This window comes from Zosterops lateralis (genome assembly GCF_965231275.1).
Source record: "Zosterops lateralis genome assembly, chromosome: 8".
NCBI lineage: Eukaryota > Metazoa > Chordata > Aves > Passeriformes > Zosteropidae > Zosterops > Zosterops lateralis.
The window spans coordinates 13,278,832-13,300,197 of NC_139768.1; the positions used below are offsets into that span (position 1 = coordinate 13,278,832).

At 36.2% G+C, this 21,366-nt stretch overlaps 1 protein-coding gene across 11 annotated transcripts in view; it reads left to right on the top strand.

Moving 5' to 3' along the window:
* Positions 1 to 21,366, top strand: part of DNTT (DNA nucleotidylexotransferase) — a gene marked incomplete at its 5' end in the record, with an annotated part of 139,241 nt that overhangs the window by 50,576 nt on the left and 67,299 nt on the right. For 7 of the 11 annotated variants that reach the window (XM_083866594.1, XM_083866595.1, XM_083866593.1 and 4 more), the window contains 3 exons: positions 6,293 to 6,340; positions 12,261 to 12,340; positions 15,632 to 15,806. In XM_083866594.1, the coding sequence (XP_083722720.1) occupies positions 12,267 to 12,340; positions 15,632 to 15,806 (249 nt within the window). Of the gene's footprint in view, positions 1 to 6,280; positions 6,341 to 12,137; positions 12,341 to 15,631; positions 15,807 to 21,366 lie in introns of those variants that run through there. The other 4 variants (XM_083866590.1, XM_083866591.1, XM_083866592.1 and 1 more) reach the window with 4 other exon arrangements.

Here is a 21,366-nt window from a genome sequence, read left to right on the forward strand (position 1 = left end):
TCACTTTGGAAATAGGAGCTGTGTTATGATATCCCAATTCCTGTTACTTTGATACACTTTCTGGTGAATAGATGTTTGCTGATTATATAACTTCAGAACTTAATGTTTGCTCGGTTTGAAATGAGCTCTTTAGTGAAGACTTTATTTGAAGATGATCTACAGTCATTGATTGTAAGCCTAATGGATTTTCTCTCCACTTTTGGATTGATTAAACAGTGATTTCTGAGTTAGACATTTGGGAATAAATGATATTGAACACAGACATTTCATGTGTGCTTTTATGCTTTAGTAAGCTAAGTTCAAGAACTGTGTCAACATAATTGGAAACAATACCTTTATCTCTGTCAAACTGTCTCTGAAAATGGCCAAAAATACTGAAGTTTGTCTTAATGAGCCAGAGATAATAATTTAATTTTTTGAAAGGATTACTCTTTTCTCGAAGTAAGTTTGTATTGAGAAGAAATAAAAAATGTGTTCTCAGTCTGGAACAGCAGTTACTGCTCCTTTCTCCGGTGAACTATTTGAGTATTAGATGTTCCTTCCCTTGCCCATCAAAAACAGTGATCACAAGAAGAGGAATTTTAGCTGAGCAGTTCTTACCACAGCATTGTCCTCATGTAGCTATTGTCCATTTGTGTTGAAGTAATTAATCTAAATTGTTCACTGAACAATTCTTTCTCCATTTCAGTTTACTGTTCAAATACTTCTGGATAAAATATTGCTAGATGTAACACTGGAATCTGGCTTTTAAAAATGATTAATTTCTATTTTATGGACAGTATTATCCACTTACAAGTTGCAATTAAATTTATGAGATTAGGTTTGAAGAATTTATATTTAGAACAAATCACATGAAGAAAGAAATTAAACCTTTATGGGTAGAACCAAAGTTTATGTGAGGGATCAAAAGGGTCATATGTGCAGTGAAACTGGACTTGTCATGTCTTTAAAAAGTGTGTATCATATTCAGCCATTCTGCAAAATATTATGGTATAATGTGCTCTCCTGGATGGTCTAGCAATAAGCAGTTGGATAGTAGGAAAATGTGCCTCTGGTTAATGTACTCCCTCACTCCTGAATCCCTCAGGAAAAGTCACTGTCCCGAATCTTTGTTGATATATGACTACTGTCTCCAATAAAGCCCGTACCAACTGAATGATAAATGTTTTCAACTTTGGGCATTTGACCTACCCAACACAGACAAAATGTTTTAACATTCATAGAAGTGAAAAGTGTAGATGTGTGAATGCACCAGTATGCAAGTTAAAAGCACATTTCTTCTGCACCAGTTGTAAAGGGCACCACTCTTCCCTAGATCCTCTGAACACTTGTTTACTTATTTAGGCTTCTGAAAACCTTAGATGAGTCTCTTATTGAAACACAAGTTTTTCCTTGCCATCTATTCAAGTTTCAGTCATACTAGCTGAAGCAGAAATAATCCAGAAGCTGGAATGAAAATGAAATCATTTCTACTCAGTGTAGAAATCACAGCACTCACCTTTGTCTTCTTTTTCATGAAATATTCAAATAGATTCGTAAATTCATAGATGTTAAGGTTGCAAATGACTAACAGTCATTATAGAGTGTGACCTTTTGCATAACAAAAATTGATTGATGTAAAAACCCACCTGTTTCATACTCTGTGACTGGTTGAGCTAAAGAATATACTTCATAAAAATACGCAGTTTTGATATAGAGTTCCCAGTGTTTGAAAATTTGCCACCAATGCATCTGCACAGAAATTGATGAAGGTGAATGGATCACATTTGCCATGTATTTCTGGTGAGAGCTTGAATATATCAAGATAGCTGCATCATATGAGTCTTAATATATCTAAGTCTAACTCATTAAGGCTTGTCCTGATGTGTCAAAATATGACTATTAAAAGCTAAGATCATAGTTAAAGGAATTCCTGCAACTTATTTAAACACGAGCATATATTTAAAAAGACCCCAAACCATAGTCAACCCCCACCCCAAACAGTGTAGAGTGCTGTTACCACAATCTAACAAAAGCCAGAGACCCAACACATGAGTTATTAAACTGGTTAATTAATTTTCATTCCTTCTGGGATTCATTTTGCGTATGTTCATATAGGACTTGGTGTTTACAGAACTTATAAAAACCAGTAAATGTCACCAGCAGAATAAAGTGACTTTTTTTCTTTTTACTTCTCATTCAAAAATGATATTTTAAAATAAAAATAGCCCTAAATTTAAAAATAAAATAAGAAATTAGGACAATAAGTATTTTGAAATTGCTTTATGTTGCCTGGCTTCACATCAAGTGAAACACATCTTTCAGCCTAAGTTAAATAGGAGTTTTTATTTGGATAATTGATACCAGAGTTTCATTTTTGGTTGAATGAACACTTTTAATAATAGAGAAATATTTTGGTTTCATTTTATGGTCAATGTCCTGCCTTTTCCAATCAAACATGTATTTCTTTCAACAATTGTTCAGCAAATGAACCAAACCCACTTTCTTTACTTGCTCATGCTCCTACTCCATGTGTTTCTCTGCATTCAGCATAAAGCACTTGCCCACATGAATTCATTAATTTGCCCAAGAACTATATTTAATTAGGGTCCTTGTATGATCACTTTACAGGATAAAGAGAAGAGAGAAGATTAGCTGGGAGTTCTGCAGAGGGAAATTATTTCTTGTATGACCACAAAACCAAGCCAGGTGGCTTCTTCTGTATGAGGTCTGACTCCAGTCTGTTGGACACTGTTGGCCCAAACACAGCTGTTAAAATCCCACACCTAACACCCTTATATAGTTTTTTTACGTGACCTGGAATTAATTGATCATGAACCTATTGGGTAAGGTGGATATATAATCCCTGCAATCCTGACCCCTTCTACCCTTACTTTGCCCATATGTCTGAAATGGCTGACCCTGTAGTACTTTTAGGCCATGGGATTCTATTGAATTCAATGCTTAGCACTAGTAAACTTGGAGCTGTAAAGATTTATCTTGTTCATTAATGTCCAAAAATGATTCCTTTTAGCCAAAATCCAGGCATATTTTTCAGACTCTTGCTCACATCTGTGCTCAATAAATTTTCTCATTTCTAGGCTTGGTCTAAAAGACAGACAAATGATTTGAACCTAATGATTATCCTAACCTAATTGTTAATATGGATATCCTTTGTCACACAGCTGAAAAAAAATGAAAAGCAGTGATCTAAATGGAAGGTGGATGAGTTTGGAGCTTCTAGCCACTTATGAAAATAAAAAGCCTAAATAGCTCCAAGTATGCTGCTTAAGCTCATATATGTGCCTATTTTGAAATGTGAGGGGGAATAGTATTGACTGCTTTTCAGGCATATTCAGCATGAATTAGGGTGCAAAGTGATATAGAACTGTTCAGTTGCAGCCGGTTTGTTTGTAGTACTGAAGCAATCTTAACAAGGTTGAGTATTTTAAATGTATCCACTTAAATAGTTGTCAATTAAATGTGGTTTCTTGGGAAATACAGTGACAGGACGGACCTGCAGTCATTGCTTTAAGGAAAAGATAGTCTCAAACTTGACAAGAAAAGAACTTGAGTGATCACTGATGCATTGCTAAAATCTTTCTTGCTTGCTCTGGAGATAATTGAGGAGGTTCTACAGCCTTTCTTAAAAGTAATTCATAAAGTCATTGGCTCTATTATAAATGAAATGCCTTCTCAGCTGGATCTGCTAACCTCAGTTTGCTCAGGCTTTGTAAGGGCAAGGTTCTTCAAATTTTCCTGCATTGTTTACAGAGTCAGGTGCAGCAGTCGACTTCTTTTGGCTCAGACATTTTGGAGAGAGGCCGAGTTGTGAGTTTAGATGTTAAATGTAGAGTGCTGTGAGTGATGAGGTAGTAACAAATTGTAACTCCACAACTCTGTTGTGTACTGTGTATTTAGTAGTTTTATTTTACAAGTTTATTTTTCCCTTATTTTCCTAATGATTTTACTCAATAAATGTGCTATATTCCTGTGCCAAGCTGTGTAACATAGCTTTGAGAACACACTATGAATGCAAATACATAAAGTAGAACTGGTCTGAAGAAGTATTGCCAATTGTTATTTCTTCCCTGCTTAGTAATTAGAAAGAATTTTCCCTTATTTGTGCCACTCATCTTTACCCTTTTGTGTTGTCCTGCTGCTCGTTTACCCTGATGTTTGTGCTGTAATCTGCTTGTGGGTTGTGCAGCTGTGGAGGTGACATGAGGTGATCTTGTTGTGGTTTGCTGTGAAGCAGAGGGAGCATGTGTGATGGCTTCCTATCACACCACAAAGGCTGCTGGGTTTGTGTTTTGTTGTCTCATGATTTTGCCCAGTGATCAGTGACAAGAATATGTCCAAATGGTTGCTAAAAGTGAAGAATATTACTTCCTCTAATACCTTGTCCCTCAAATGAGTTTATTTTTATTCCCTCTCAGAAATATCCACTCTTACGTCCACTCTTATTTAGGTGGTTTCTTTAACCTCCCTTTGCCATTATTCATCAATAAATATGATGGGGTTCCTTTCCCCACGCTGTTTACAACCAGAACAGAAACTGCTCTTGAAAAGTTGATCTGAACCCTTTGTTTTCCAGCCATCTAAACTGAGCATGATTTCCCACAATTATGGTTATGTGATAGTATGTTGTGTGCCTTCTCTGTCCCCAGTCACATGTGTGCCCCCATCCCACCCTCCCTTCTTTTTTCTAACACTTGTTCAATGTGTAGGAAGGATCAGGAGGACATTTTAACTCACATAACCTGTATACAAGGGAAATAAGGAGCCAGGAAGCCATTGAGTCTGTATAAAAGGAAAGATATACCCTATATATAATTACTTGTGACAAAGAATCTTCTGGATTTACTGAGGTATGAAAATATACATGGATTTTTTCCCTCTGCATGTTGTGCAATATGGCACATTTTGCACTTTATTAGATGCTTACACAAGGTAACGGAATGATCAGATTTTTTGTAGATACAAACCCACACTGTTAACAAAATATAACTTTATCAATGTTAACTGCATGGTTCAGTGATTATGATACTCACATGCATACACCCCCCCCCTTACAATTCTTTAATTAAACTTGTATACAGTTTCTATATCATGTCCCATTTTGTTTACATAAAATTTCATTACTCAGAAGAGACATCTTGGATTACTTTCCCCATTACTTTCATGTGTAATGCTGTAATGCTGTAAAGCATGACTACATCTTATATCATTATTTTAGTAGTTCAGTAGTATTGAGTTTCTTCCTCCACAGACTTCTTGACATGATTTTGATATACATTCACTCCCAGCTGCCAAAGCTGTAGTCTGTGTATGTTGTTATGGCTTCCTTGCTCTTTGAAGGTTATTGTACAGTAGCTGTGCATGTTATGCTGAGATATTCAGGTGTTCTCTGTGATGAGTCTGTAGAGCACAGACTGTTGGGTAAGGCCATAAGGGAGAAAAAACATTATTTCCCTCAGTGCCTCATATAAGTAACTTGGTGGTTTGGCTTAAATATACACAGGACATTACCTCCAAATTCTCCTATTTTATTCATTTGGACAGTGAAAGCTTGAGTGGTAGGTCGGTGTGATTTCTTTGGTCTTTTACTCCAGCTTGCAGAAGAGCAGCCCAGAGTATCAGGAAATGAGCTGACTGTGTTTTTTGAAAACATGTATGTAATTGTCAAAATATTATTAATTGGTTATATAATAATTTTGGGATCTACTGGAACCTGCTGTCCATAACCACAGCACAGTCTCAGGATTAGGCCTTTCTCTCCTCAAACTTATCCTGATTTTATGTCTTTGTAAAATTACACAATTGCACAGACAAACTCAGCAGCTAATTTTGTTTTTTATGTTTGTATGGATGACATTTTGATTTCTAGTGCATTGTAAACTTCATAATGATCTGCCAACAGCAAAAGAAAACTATGATATTGAATTTTGTCATTAATAACATCACAAACTGCAAAGTGACTAAAAATAGCATGCATTTTTAGTAAATTTTGGAATGAATTTTAACAGCAGCATTTTCAAATATGTTTACCTGCTTTATATCCTTCCTGCTTCATAATACACAATAATAGTTTAGCACAGGAGCAGAAGAGCAGAAAGATACAGAAAATCTTATGGGAAGAAACACATTGAAGTTTTCTGGCGAAATTCTTTATTATGGTGTGTTCTTTTGATTTGTCACTTAAATATTGAATTACCACCTTCTTTAATAGTTATGTGATAGTCTGTGCAGTCTGACTTTTTATGTAGAAGAAAATTAACTTCCTTTTCTTAAAACTGAGTCCTCTCTGCAGCAGAAAACACAGGAAGGAGGAGTAAAGCTCATCACATAACTACCTCAGGTAGGTGCAATTGTACTATGTGTCTTTGAAAAGTATAAAAATGTGTCAAAGCTTGTGATGGAATTTTCTAATAAGCAGGTGTGCATCATAAATAATGGCATGAGACTTGCACCTATCATTTAAGGAGTTGGAAAGATGACTCTAAGGGATGCCTTTTCAAAAATGTTCTATAGACAATTTTTTTTTTATAAAGATCAACCAACGTAAGTTCACTGCTAAGTAGGTATGCAGCGCTACACTGGGGCACAGTTTCTAGGGGCTGTTGCAATTTTGAATTGACTTAGTAATGTTGAGTTTTCTGCAAGGTGAAACAATGGAAGCAAACCTTGAGATAGCCTGGAAAAAGAATTGCTCATAGCTTGGACAAATAATTTTTTATGCAGTTGGAAATAAATTAACCTTCATTGCAATTAAAAGCAGGGCCATCAAATCCACACTGCAAAATAAAAACTCTGTATTTTGTGATACTCCAGGCAACTGCCAAATTATTAGGTGAAGTCAGTAAGAAATGGAAAGTGTGCTTTTTGTGGAAACTGTGTCATGGGCTGTTTTGTGTTAAAAAAATCCTGCTGCCTGATGCTAAAATTTTCTGCTATGAATTAATTACCCAGCTAGGTTACTTCTGCTGTAATTAGTTCTGCATTAGTGGAACACTGCACCTCAATAAATTAAAAAGGTGACAATTCTGCTCCATTCCACTCTGCTTTTCAGGCTCCTTCAGTTCAAATTTCTAGGATTAAAAAAAAAAAAAAAAGGCTTCTAATTGATTTTTCCTTCACCTGCAAATTCACAACACATCACTTGGATGAACATCTGTTTTGTTTTCTCTCTGTAGATAAAAAAAGATGTGTCTAATCCTCATCAGCAATTCCTTCAACTTCTCTGGTGCTGGCTCTGACTTTTTCCTACAGCTCATTTCAGTGGAGTGTGCAGAAAGAGCTCTGCCAGGCCTCACTGTGCTGTTAGGTGTTACCTGTTGCTTTTGCTCAATAGACAAAAACTGAGATAAAATTTATCTTGGTTTGACTTGCATAAACTCTTAAGAAGGGGGCATTTTGTATAATATTATTCATAAGTTTTTCTTCCTTTTGCAACAACATTATCTATGGTACTTATTCTTACTTTCTTCTCTCTTTTCTATTACTTGGTCAGATTATGTGCTCAGCTTGATGGTGTGGGAACTTTCCTGCACTACTCAAAATTGAAAGTATAGTTGAAAGATTTCTGTGAATCATGTCAATAGTATTTTCCTAGTTTTCATTATTTTGGCTTAGGTACATCTATCTTTATTAAATGCATCATGCTTTACTACCTTTAGAAGGCATAAATCTCACACACACTGCTGTTTGTGTGTTCTGTAATGTAAGTAGGTCTGGAAACGCAGCAGTGCCATTGCAAGGTGCATCAATTCTACCACCTAGTAACTATTATAACAACGAGTTAAAAGAAGATAAATGAACAATTTAGATGTTTTATTTGCAGTGTCCTACTAGAGGAGCAGAAGAGGACATAAGTATTCTTTAGAGATCAAGAATGATAAGAATTGTTATAACAATGTTACAATTTTATTATAATTTAGCAGTGTTTATTTCTGCTATTATATGGCTATATAAGAAGTTTCTGAAATGTCCACAGAAACGTTATTGAGTCATTGTTGAGATAAATAATATTTACAGCTGCCTTAATTTAGACTGTGTAATGTCATTTGTGTAGCTCCTCATCTCTGGAACCTTGTTTGGTATTTCCTAGTTAATGGAAATGTCTTTAATACTAGCAGTGAGATAAATGGGGCCAGCTAAATAAATGCTGCTCAAAATTCAGGCAGATTTACCTTTGTAAACTATGCTTGGAAGAGATGTGTAACTGTCCAAGGAGCTGCCTGGCCATGTATATTGATGGGATTATGCAGATATGTCTCTGCTTGTTGCTAAAGGTTCACAAGGCTCTCATGAGACTAAGTATAAAGAAAACCATTGATGTACCAGCACAAAAATCAAAGAATAGTCCAATAATAATCACAACAAGGAGAATCAACTACCGTACGCAGAGTTACTAAAGAGAACAATTGTAAACCTTGTTACAGAGCAGAGAGACTGAAGGATGAGTGAAAATAATAGTTTCCAGGGAATATAGGCATATTGATGTGAGTGGGAAACACCTCCTGTTAGGATTTGTCACCAATTACTTTTTCTCTGTGTTGTAAGGGAGAACCCTATTGCTCTATTTAATTATTCAGAACTATAATATTGCTCGTCCCTAGTTTCTTCAGAAAGGGCTCAGGAAAAAAACCACTTTTCTAGAATACCTGTATATGCAGTAAATTAAACAAGCTGTCAGCTCTTCAAATGATTTGAGAGATGATGCCAAATAAATTATTTTTATTCAGATTTTCATTGTTACTTAGGTAGGAAAAAAAAAGATAATCAGCTCTTTTGACCATATATATCAGAAGTATTGTACATTTGATGACAACAGCTACAAAATTTAGTATCCTTTCTAAGTCTACTTTACTTTATATGCCAAATAGCATCATACAGCCAAGTGACTACATTCAAAGCATACCACCATTTAATAAGTTTTTTTGAAATTCTTGGTAGCATGGTTTCTTATGGAGTTTATCATCTTTGTTGGGAATAATTCAAGCACCTATACCTCAGAACTGCCCCCTAAAAACATTCTAGTGGGTCAAAGTATATATATATCCCAGAATCAATTAGCCTGGAAAACACCTCTGACATTGACTCCTACCTTTGACTGAACACCACCTTGTCAACTGGACATGACACCAAATGCCACATCCAGTCTTTCCTTAAGCGCCTCCAGGGTGGTGACTCCACCACCTCCCTGTGCACTCATTCCTATGCTTAATCACACTTTCTGTGAAGAAATTCTTCCTAATGACCTGAATCTCCTCAGCTGCAGCTTGAGACTATAAAAAAGGATGTGGGAGAATTCATTGTTAAACCATGAAAAACACCTTCTGTATGATTTTTGGGCACTGAGAAATTGGTAGAACAGGTATAAATGACAAAGGAAATGCTTCGCAGCTGAGAAAGCCAGAATTCAAGCAGGAGAGTGGTAATGAGAATATCTAGACAAAAACAAATGTGAGAAGCATAAAAAAACCTCCATGGATTGTTTCATTAGAAAATACTGAATAACTGAAGAAAAATTACTAAATGAAAAAGCTAAGGAAAATTAATCTTTGTGAAACAACACTGCATGATGTGCTGTTAAGCCTGTGTGAAATAAGAAAGCATCCAAAAATTTCTCTGATTTTTATTGTAGGTCTTTGAGAGATGCTTTCTCTGAAGGTTAGCAGATCATAACTATATATTAAAAGCAAATTTCACAATTCTCCTCATAAAAGCTACATGAATGGACAGATACTATTTTATAAAATATTTACAATGCAGCTCACATGACAGCAGGGCACTGAAAGACTGACAGTAATCAAGAACGTGCACTGAAAGCATATGTGGATACTGAAATTCAGAAGAGCTGTACTTTGCAGCACTTTTCCTATCAAAGAACCTCCCTTTGAAGCTGATCAGTACTCTGTGCCTCAGAGGAGTTTGGGATGCTGTTGTTGGCACCCACATCACAAGTGATGAAAAATGTTTACTTAAATGGCCATCAGTATTTGTATTGAATCCTTAATCTTTGCCTTTTGATAGTGCGCAAAAAGTGATCCATAGCAAGAACATAAAAGTTTGTTCAGATTTCCCTCAAGGAATGTGAAATACTCTGAACTCTATGAGACTGTAATGAGATGGAAAATTTCTGTGATTTTCTGTAGTTTTAGGCCACAAATCATATGTAGTGTCTTGACTCAGATAACAGTGTACTTTTCCTTTGTCATGAATAAGAGACATGCTTTTTCTCTGTTGTATTTGCTTTCTCTCTAATGCATGTTCTTTCTGTGGTACTGTCAAAAATATTATGATATAATATTGTAGGAGAATAAGTAATTCACTCATCTGGGATATGGAAATCCTGTTAATTTTAGAAGGTACATTAAATAAAATTGCATCATTGGCAGAGAATTTTTCATATTATACTGTGTTTATTAGAGAAAATCTCTTTGCATTAGGTTCAAAGCCAGAAATTGATTTCCAAAGGAGCTGCCTAGCTTGCTTAGATATTTTGAAAATCCCTCTAGGTCTCTGTTTGCAGCTTCTTGGCACCTCAATACCCTCGAAAATCTGGCTTAAGAGTTATAACAGTAACACAAAGGAATAAAAACTTGTAATTCATGCCAGAAGGATTTTACTGGCACTGAGCATATTGATGTTGCACTGGGGAAAATTATATTTACATGTTTTAGAGCACTGAATTAATTATAACATAAAATAAAACTTTGTTTAACATATGTAAAGAATCTGTTCTCCAATACATTATTCCTTGTAGGGATTGAGATGATGTGTTTTACCAAGCCTAGGAAAGCTATAAACAGGGAAGTGACCAGTGTTCAATGGTTCATTAGTAGTCTGGAAAGAAGACATGGAACAACCAAAATAGATTGCTCAGCCTTAATGCCAGATCCATTCCTATTTTTTTTTTTTTTTGCTTCCTTGCTGCTATTCTTTTGCTTAAGCCTCCTAAAGCCAGCTTGCCCATTTTCCAGTTCCCCTGAAAATATCTCATATAATTTCAAAATAACCTTGAAATTATTTATTTTGACAATTTTAATATTATAAATCCAAAAGAGGAATAGATATTTTGGTTTCTGGGTTGTCCCTAGGCAAGGGAAGAAATGAATCCAGTCTAATTCATATACTGCACTATGTATATATTTTTTCCATAGCCTCAGGAAGAGCCCCAGAGCTGAAAGCTCTATATTAATTTTTGATGGTTAGTTTCTATTCCAATGAAAAGATTTTTTTTTTAATATCTGCAATAATACAGTTGAAGCAGCAAGAGCTATAGGGCCCAGAAAATGTCAGCAATACTTTTACAGTTTAAAATTAAACTCAGGGCCATAATTGCATGAAACAGGTTTTGACTCATTTTCCTGAAACTCAGTTTGTATATCCATCTGTGATAAAATAACTGAAAATATAATTGATAGATCTGACTTAGGGATTTTTCCACTTTGCTTCCCCTCCTGAACATGAGCAATGAGAATTCTAACATATTACATTTCTGATGTGTGGTGAAGGATGGGTAAAATACAAATTCTCTGCTATGTTAAAAATGAAAATCCAGCTTGGCATGGGAATAGAGACATTTACCACTGAAGCAGATTTGTGCTGGAGTGCATGCAGATGCTGTAAATCTGGTTCTTTGTTCTCACCTTGCTCTAATGGAAATTCAGGGAGATACAGAAGTGGATCCAACATGACACAGGCAAAAAAATTTGTTGTAGTTCTGCGATGAGCAGAACTCCTCTAGATGAGGAGGGTAAATGGCCTCCACAGTCTCCTCTGTATCTGTTTGGAGGTCACTGGGTGCTTAAAAGCAAAAAGGTGGAACTGAGCCATTCAGTCAGCTGAAGACCTGGTTGAAATTTTGAGATGATTTGGCTGATCAATATTGTGTGGATAGTCATTGTAGGCAATGGAATTTTCATTTTAAGGAATGAAAGCATTTTTGCACCTGCCTGGAGTATTTCTGTTGAAGAAGGCCCAGCTGGTAGAGAGGGAGTGATGTTTCTGCTTGTGTAGCACCTGCTTTTAGTTTCAGAGGAGAAGCAAGAAAATTACTTCAATGGGTGGTGACACCAAATGCAGCTGTTGCCTGGCAGAAAGCACCTTACCTCTATTTTACCCAAGTGAAAGCACTTCTACCTTGCATAATGGATAGATTCAAAGCTCTAGCTGGGATCTCCCAGAGGAAGAGGCAGAAAGAGTTGTATTCCCCAAAACCTTCCTGCAGTTACGAAATAAAGTTCAGTAACTTCGTCATTTTCATTATGCAGAGGAAGATGGGGATGACCAGGAGGATGTTTTTGATGGAACTGGGAAGAAGAAAAGGTTTCAGAGTAGAAAGTGAGCTAAGGTAGGAAAATGTTTATGTTTTGAAATAACGTGTAGTAATGCTGTTTGCAGCCTTCTAATTCAATAAATATAGTCATGCAAGTGACTGTGATTGAAGCTTTTGCCTGTGTTTTTGGTGGATATACTTGGCTTTTTCCATTATAAATATGTTTCTAGAGTTCAGTGGGTGTTCCTAGTATATGGTTTATTTCTATTGCCTTCTAGACAGGGAGCAGGGAAAGCGCAAAACTTAGCAAAATTTCTAATTTTAAAATGTGCATTTCTAATTTATCTTAAATCTGTCAATTATCATGTGTCTGCATATAAATTGTGTCTTTAGCTCATCTGAATCAGTTATTGTTTATTTCCTCTTTGAAGTCAGGTTAAGATTAATCTGAATTTAATGGCCAATTTCAAAAATGAACAAAAGTTAAATATGCAGGAATGGAAGTTGTAATGGGTTGAGGGGGGCATTTGTCTACATCATCTCTGGTATTATAGTATTTAACTTTTTTACTCTGATGTGAGTCTTAAAGTTATGGCTTGGTACAATCTGGAACAGCAGTGGAGAAAAATCTTAGGATGAAAATACCACAGATGTGGCATTTGAGAGTGAAAACATACTCCAGATTCAGATTTGTCTGGTTTCAGTGAACCAACTCATTCTGAAGGAAGCCTTCCTCCAAACAGTGCTTTACATAAGTGCCGGTTATGCCATTATGCAGTTTTCCAAAAGCTGCATCATTATATAGGTTCACTGAAAAGCTGAAAGAAAACCAAGTATTGATCATTTCTCTGGATCTGTGCAAAGAGAGTATACAACTGGGTCCTCCCTGTAAAAGTTTATTTCCACAGACTTTTTTCAATCCCGTGAGCTTTGAAAGTCTGAGGAAGAAGGGAGGGTGAGATAATTTGTAAAGCAAGATTCAAGAAGGTATTGAACAGAAGTAGACAATTAGCATCTGATGAAAAACTAATAGAATTCCTGGGGAAAAAAGAAATGCTGAGTGCTGTTCTGCATCTTACATTAATAATCTGTAGAGAATTGTGTCAATGCTTTATCTGCGCTGCTTTGACACACGTTATTTATTGCTAGTATTTCAGATTTTCTGTAAGTTGTATGAGGCAGGTGTTATGTTTAATTTCAGCTTAGCTGCTACTGGATAACACAAAACTATTTAACTGTTAATTTTTGCTTTTGAAAATGCCAGAGGAAATGCTAAATTTGTTATGTTCTGTGCCAAGAAAATAGCACAGCTGTACAGGTATGAGAGGAAACAGGAGCACAGCAGCTAAACTGCTGCTGTGAGCATAGTTATGGCAAAGTTCCCAGCTCTGCAGCTTGGTACAAATACATAACATATGAATATTTTATATTCATGAAGTGAAATAAACCACAGGAAGCAGAAGTTCTATGTCTCTAACTTTTTTTTTTTTTTTTTTTTTTTTTTTTTTTTTTTTTTTTTTTTTTTTTTTTAACTCAAGTATAAAGATGTGACAGTTTAATTAAAGTGGGACCTAGCAGGGTTAAATAATAATAAACCCAACAGTATTTCATGGAGATTCACTTAATCTGTGTTTGTAGTATTTTAGAAAAAAATAAATTGGGGTTTATTCTTTTTCAATGGAGTCTGCTCTACAAGTTCCACTATATGGAGAGAAAAAAATTGTGCTACAGCATGACACATTTCTGAAGCACAGTCCTTTCAGTATCTTATGGTTCCAAAAGACAGTCTGTTTATTACATTGGAGAGTTAATTGATAGCAGTTTTCTATGGAACGATTCCAGTATTTGTCATTATGATTTCATGATTTACTGAAATTGGTGATTACTCACTTGAATAAGAATCACAGAGATAGGCCAAGGGATTTTCTTGGTTTTCTGGAAGGTAATTTGCTTTGAGATGTTGGGCAGTCTGCCTTTAACAGCACACATCATGGTTTGAAATCCATGCTAACCAGCAATCTCCACCAGTGGTGTCCTCTCTGCTTTGACAGGCTGATGGCTCAACTTCTCAAGGTGTTACAGAGGAGCAATCTGTCAGGTCCACTGGAAATTTACTGTGTATGCAGAAGGCTGTCACCACCATGGGCTGGCAGAAAGTCAGAGACTTTCAAATGGATGTGGCTGCCATCAAGACAATTTATATTCCAACTCCAGCTTTCTTTCTGTAAAAATAATGTCAAATGGTGACACTGGCTGTCTGTGCCTTTCCCACAAGGAGTTTAGGAATCTGTTGCCTGATAGAAATTAATGTTGGACTATATTTTCTAGATAATTAAGTCCTACATGTTGATGGGAACTTTCTCCTTTCTCTCATGTTTTTGTGACACCATCCCTTTTGGATGCTTAGGGAGCGGGAACACTCTGAATCATTCAAAATTTCCTACCAAGTCTGTATTTTTCTAAACTTGCTGAGAAACATCAGCAGGCCAGATAGAAACTTACAGATGTATGCACCTAATCTTCTCTTGAAATGTGACTTTGTCCCTGTCCATTATTTTCCTGTGACGAGTACAGAAGTGTCTTTTTAATCTTTGAAAGGATCACCTTTTAATCAGCTGATCCTTTCCAATGTTGTTTGAGTACAACAACTGAAATTTACTGCAATAACATCTGTGCTATTGTATTTTTAGGCAATGTACACCATATAATGTACTGATTAACAATTCAAGCTATAAATTTTGTATTCACTAAACCATCAGTTTTGTTATACTGGCTTAGCAGCAAGGAAATGGTGTTTAGATGGAACACATAGTTCATAAGATTTAATTCATGATCATTTGGCAATGCTATATGTAATGAACGGCTTCATGTAAGTACAGAAAACTTAAGTATCCAGAAAGATATTACTACCTGTAAAGTTTTAAATAATTATTGTTAACTGACTTTTTAATGTTGCAAAGCTTTCACTCGTTGATGAGGAATATTGGGAAGAGGCGTCAGGTGTTGTCAAGCAGCCTTTTAATTATGATAGTGCTTCCATAAGCTAAATATTTTCAGAATTGCAAAGAATATGTATTAGGTTAGTGTCTATGGAAGGTAAATGATCCTTCAAGAAAGAAAATACTGCACTTACAGGAGCTGTCAAACTATAGTATTCACTCAAGGCAAAGTCAGTGACCAGAATAAATATATGGTGATATGAAAACTTAAGTGCTTCCCACATCCTAACATACAATATACACCACAATTTTCAGGAAGTGGATGGTAAGTAAATACGGAAATAACAGCTCTGTATCTGTGTACAGTTGGATTCAGTGAGAAAAAAAATAAAGAAAAAAAGAAAACTTTTTGTGTACTTCTTGACAGTGATTCTGTCACTCATATTGTGGCTGAGAACAACTCTTACCTGGAGGTGCTGGACTGGCTGAAAGGACAGGCTGTGGGTGACAGTTCTAGGTTTGAACTACTGGACATCTCCTGGTTTACAGCCTGCATGGAAGCTGGAAGACCAGTTGATTCAGAAATGAAGTACCGTCTCATGGTAAGACAGATTAATTACACCCTGTCCTATCACTGTGCCCTTGTAGCAAGTCTCTCTCCAGCTCTCTTGTAGCCCCTTTAATTACTGGAAGGCTGCTGTTAGGTCTCCCTGGAGCTTTAAGAACAGCCCCAGCTCCTCTGCAATATCCATCAATGAGGAACTTGTTGCTGTTCTGGTACTTGTGGTGTTTGCTCAAACACATCAATCACTATAATGGTAAATATCCCAGTGAGAACAATGTATTTCAATGGGCTGTTGGTGGAATACTTAGCCTCCTCAAAACAATGCAAAAATATAACTTTTGCTGTAGCAGGGTGATCAGGTAACAGCTGGGCCCTTGGAGGAGAAGAGAAGACTGATGTAGTCTGTGGATATGTGTTTACAGATTTGGCACATCAATTAAAATTGTGCTAAGATGAAAAAAAGTTTTATTATATTCTATCTCTCAATAGAAGCTGCAAATCAGAGGATATTGTAGATGGCAGGTTGGTTATTTGATGCATGGTGTTTGACCTTGAAGCGATGGATGGTGACATTTTCCTCTGATCTATATTTGACAAATTATCTCCTAATTTCTCAGATTGGAGCATAGTGAGGAGCAGGGCTACTCAGTACCTCACACAGACTGACTGTGAGTGCTGGGGGTTTGGTGGGGATGCCAGGTGTGCCCAGCTTGTGCCACTGAGCTGTGAAATGGGCCCAGCACTGGATGAAGCTGTTCCCTCGCTCTGCCCTGCCCAAGCCTCGCTGTGATGGGTTTCATGTGCACCGGCAAAGAAATTAATTCACATGTCAGGAGAGCTACAAGTCTGATCTAAAGCTCTCTGAAGTAAAGTGAGGGATTCCTGCTGACTCCTGAGGGTCTGGATTAGGCTCTGCATGAACTGTGACCACACTGGGACCATGGCAGGATGTGCAGCATGTTCCCTCCTCTGAGGCACAGAATGCCTGAATATTTAACAGGAACACTGTGCTGTTTGCTGCTTCTTCATTTTGGTATTTAGATTATGAAGAATGATTCATAAATATCATCCTTTTCCAAGGAAAACTGTAGCTCCTGTTTGTTTTTTTTTTCCAGTCATGTTGCATTTTCATTGCCAGAAAATATTTTCCAGGTTTTTTACATACAAGAATTACTGTTTAATAACAGTTTGGGTTGGGGGGAGGGGGGAGTGAATACACCAGATGGAGCTGTCGCTCTCAGACTCAGCACGGTTCCATGACAGAATGTGTGTTTGTATTTTAAATCCTTCCAAGGATATATTTCTGCAATAAATTTTTAACATTTTTCAGTGAATCTGCTGGAGGGAGAACAGACCAAAGAAATTAATACAAAAAGAAAAAAGAACCAAAAGGAAGCCTTGTAACTACTGCTTTATTTTATCTTACAGGCCATATAAATATAAAAATTATATATATATATATGAATACATATATAAATATAAATAAATGCAAAGAAGTTCTCTAAACAAGTAATGCATCAAAACCATGAACAAAATCTTGTGAACATCCCTGAGAGTTTTACATGAGCATTTAAAGTAAATTACCTTTTATGTACACTCTTATTTTCAATAATATGAGGAGACCAATAGATAAAGATAGCTCAGAAAATATGTTTTTATAATTTCTTTTTCTTTCCAAAGCAAGAAACACCTTTGTCTTTCTCCAAAATCCCTCCAAATTTTTTTTAAGTCAATGAGAAGGCAACTGCCTTAATTTTATATAAAACTCCTTTTGGAATATTGGTGGAGCATAAACTTCTGAAAAAGGTGTCGGCACTGTCAGGAGAATGTTATTATACTTTGAGACTGGCTATGCAAGTAAAAGCTTCTGTTTTTATTGAAACATAAAGATTTCAGGCTAATAAATATAGAGTACAATAAGGAAGCCCATGACAGCTATACTGTTATTTTTAAGGCTTACAGTTAAGACCAACCTTAATTATATAGTTGCTCTAAAGTAATAAACATTTTTGTAAAACAAACAAGGAGAAAACAAGAATTCTAGGAGTGTAGCAAATTTAAAAATAATTTTATTGTTCCAGTGACACCATGCTAATTCTCTTTGCTGCCTTGAGAAATGAGGAAAGATTGAAGTAAAGGTTAATTTTCTTTTTAAGTACTAGACCGAACTCATACATAATGTAATTTAATTGGAATTTCACTGAAGACAAATTTGGTTCGTTATGTCAGGCTTGTGAAATGAAAGTGAATTAACAAACCTTGAACTCAAGCTAGATCATGAAAGTTTTGAAGTAAAAGGAATGGATTGCAGAGGGGGAATGTTTTGGGTGAAATCATGTCTCCATGTAGTTTTGTGGTCAAATTCCCATTAATATCAATAGCAGTAAGATTTGATCTTTCAGATCCTACAGTATTTGGAAGGTTATGCTTCATTCAGGACATTTGTTTTACTGCATTAGTAAAAAGAAATGCCCTTCTCCATGCGAAACAAGGGGAATAAAGTCAGAGTTACAGACCATTAGCTAACATCCTAATTACAATTGTCATTAAAGTACATCTTTCTGTGGTAGTGAATGATCCAAGAGATGCTCTGATATTACTGATTTATAGAGAATAAAAGGTTGGTTGACCAGATTTAAGATGGACAGAATTATTATTGATTCATTCAGTCACAGTTGACTTTTAGGGTTAGTAGCCATCATTTAGTTTAATAAGCTTTGGAAATATGGTAGCCAAATATCTGCTTTAAAAGGGAAGCAAAATATTTCTGTGGCAAAGGTCAGCCCTTGTCCGGAGACGACTTTCCTACTGCAAGCAGATGGGTATCCTTGACAATAGCAGGACATGGACATTAATAGTTACACAAGGGTATCCCCATGTGCTAGAAAGTCCTGATGCTTCCTGTGTTATGGAAGAGAAAGAGGCAGAGGGGAGGCTTTCAGAGGGATAAAAAGAGAAGAGTTCTGTAGCGATTGCTGCACACTCAGCAGCATGAAGAACTGTGCTGTGACTGCATGTCTTCTGCCTTTTCCTCAGTCAGAACCTAGAAGAAGTTAGCTAATTAGTTTGGGAGCTTGTTTTTTTTATTTTTTTTTTTTTTTTTCCCTAGAAAGGAAAAGAGATTTATTTATTTGAACAAAGGATTTTTCTCCACATTAGGGAAAGAAAGTGCCATCTTTTGATCCTTTGTCTTCTCATGTGTCAGGAAAGCATCTCACTCTTTTTCATTGTGAAAGAGAGAAGCCGTAAGTAATGGAAGAAATCTCTCATACTGACAGTCAGAGTTTCTCAGGAAATAAAAATGAAACTTATCAACTGTCTGCCTTCTCTTCAGAAAATACTGGATATCAGAGGACTTTATTATTTGGTCAGTGCTGCCTGGGCTTTACAGAGCTGCTGGCTGATTGTCTCTGTGCACTTCATTCTCTGCTGCTTCATTTTCTCCCTGTTATTTCCCTTTGCCATTACACTTCTTGGTGTGTTAAAAAATAATTTGACAAAGAGCAAAATAGTCCCCCACAAGATTAATTCTGCAGCCAAGTCTGTAAGTCTGTCTGCTTTACAAATTGGTGCTACTGGTAAAGGCTGTTTCTCCTGCTTATGCCATGTGGAAAATGTCACCGTGAAACAGTAGCAAGTGACATTCACTGCAGCCTGGATGTGGGTAGAAACTCTTACTAGCTCTAGTGATTAAGTAGCCTACAGATTTGGATATTTTTCAGTGGTTGCCCCTGTGGTTTTTCAGTGCAGTGCACTTCAATTTCATTTTAAGGTAGAATTATCTAAAAAAAAAAAAAAAAAAAAAAAAAAAAAAAAAAAAAAAAAAACTTATACTTTTCCATTTTTCTCTTATCTGTAGTTGTTTCTTCCCAGTACTAGAAATTATTTTTAATGTAATGAGTTTCCAGGATTCCTGTTCTACATTGTAATTGCTATTGATGGAAGTTTAGGTTTGCCCTGTAATCTGTACAAACGATTTTTTCCCCATCAGGTTTTCCCACCAAACAGCAGTATCAATTCAGCTCAGGTAGGTCATTTCTATAGTTCACATGCAGGCAACATAATATTTCCTGCAAATCAGATGGTAGTAATTACTCTTTGTCAGATGTTTTTGCTGTTAATTTCTATCCAAAATTTCTTCTAGTCCACTTGACTAAAAACTCTTACTGGTTAAGGAAAATGCGCAAATATCTCTGCTCAGGCAGGAATAGGATATTTATGCCCAGTCTATCACACTCTTAAATGCATAGATTTTCTGCTTTAGTTTTGCCTTCCTCCACAATACCAGCTAATGCTGCGTGTTGGGCTCTTGCTCTTGTGTGTGTCTGTGTCTTAGTGAAGATAACAGCTTATTAAAAATTCTATTCTGTAATGTTCTGTTTGTTCAAAGTCTTTGCAGCTGGCACTATCATTTCAAGCAGTATATTAGCACTAATCAATCATAGTTTATATGATTTAAAATCAATTTGAAAATATAATTAATGAATGTGTGCAAAAGTGGATGAGTTGTGTTGTTGTCCTGACTGAAACCCATTTTGGTTATTCCCAAGACTGGTCTTACACATAAAATAGCTTTCTTCCTTTCAGGGTATGCTATGAAAACCACCATATAATTCACTGCTCCTTCAGTTGTGCAGGAAAATACCTTTCCTCTGTGTGTGAATGCTGTTATTTAACTTCTTTGTATCAAATACAAAGGCAATTTAGCATGAAATTATAATTGGGGGCATGGTTATGAAGATACACATGTGCTTATAGTTTTCTAGCCTTCTGTCTGTGCGATTGGATACAGGGGAAAAAGGGCTCATCATTCAATTATTGGTGAGAAAATTTCTTATATGTATCTTCATGATATTTTTGTTGTTATTATTGAACCCTTTCCCTGTGGCTTTTGGACAGTGCAATGGAAAAGGTTTTGACACATCTGCCAAAAGTTTTCAAGCAAAAGAACCAACAGCAAAAAAAAAAAAAAATACAGAGAACTGCTAAAGGTACTTCATGTTTCTGAGGTATTTCAAATTTGGCACATTGAAGAAAGTAAAGGAATTGAAGGACTGGATATATAAAGTGCAGAAAACCAGTGTGAGGTTGCCTTTTTCTAGGTGCTTCCTAGTCAGGACATTCCCATGTTGAGGGCTTGTGCTCAGGACTCTCTTTTCCCAATGGGGATATGTCTCTGAATCCTGCCTTTCAAGAGAATTCCCATCTTTCAGGGGTAGGTTGCCCACAAACCTGTATGACTTTGGTCTATTTTGCATGGAACAAAATGAGGTGAAAAGTGAATGAGCATGGAGGCAGCCTGGAGATTAGGAAATGCCCATTCAAGTCTTGGCATCTGCCTCCTTTTCCTTGCTTTAGTGAATGTGGAAAAATGTCTGGATTGTATCAGCATCTATGGGAATTGGCCAAAGGGAGAAACCACAACACCAGCTGGCTGTTGGGTGAAAAAAGGATGGTGATTACTCTTCTGTAGCTGTTCATAAACATTTCCTTCACTCTAAAATGACTCCAATATTGAACATTTAGCTTAATTAATTAAATCCAAAGGAAAAAATTTCTATCATTTTACCTTCAAGAGGGGAGAAAACTCTATTTCC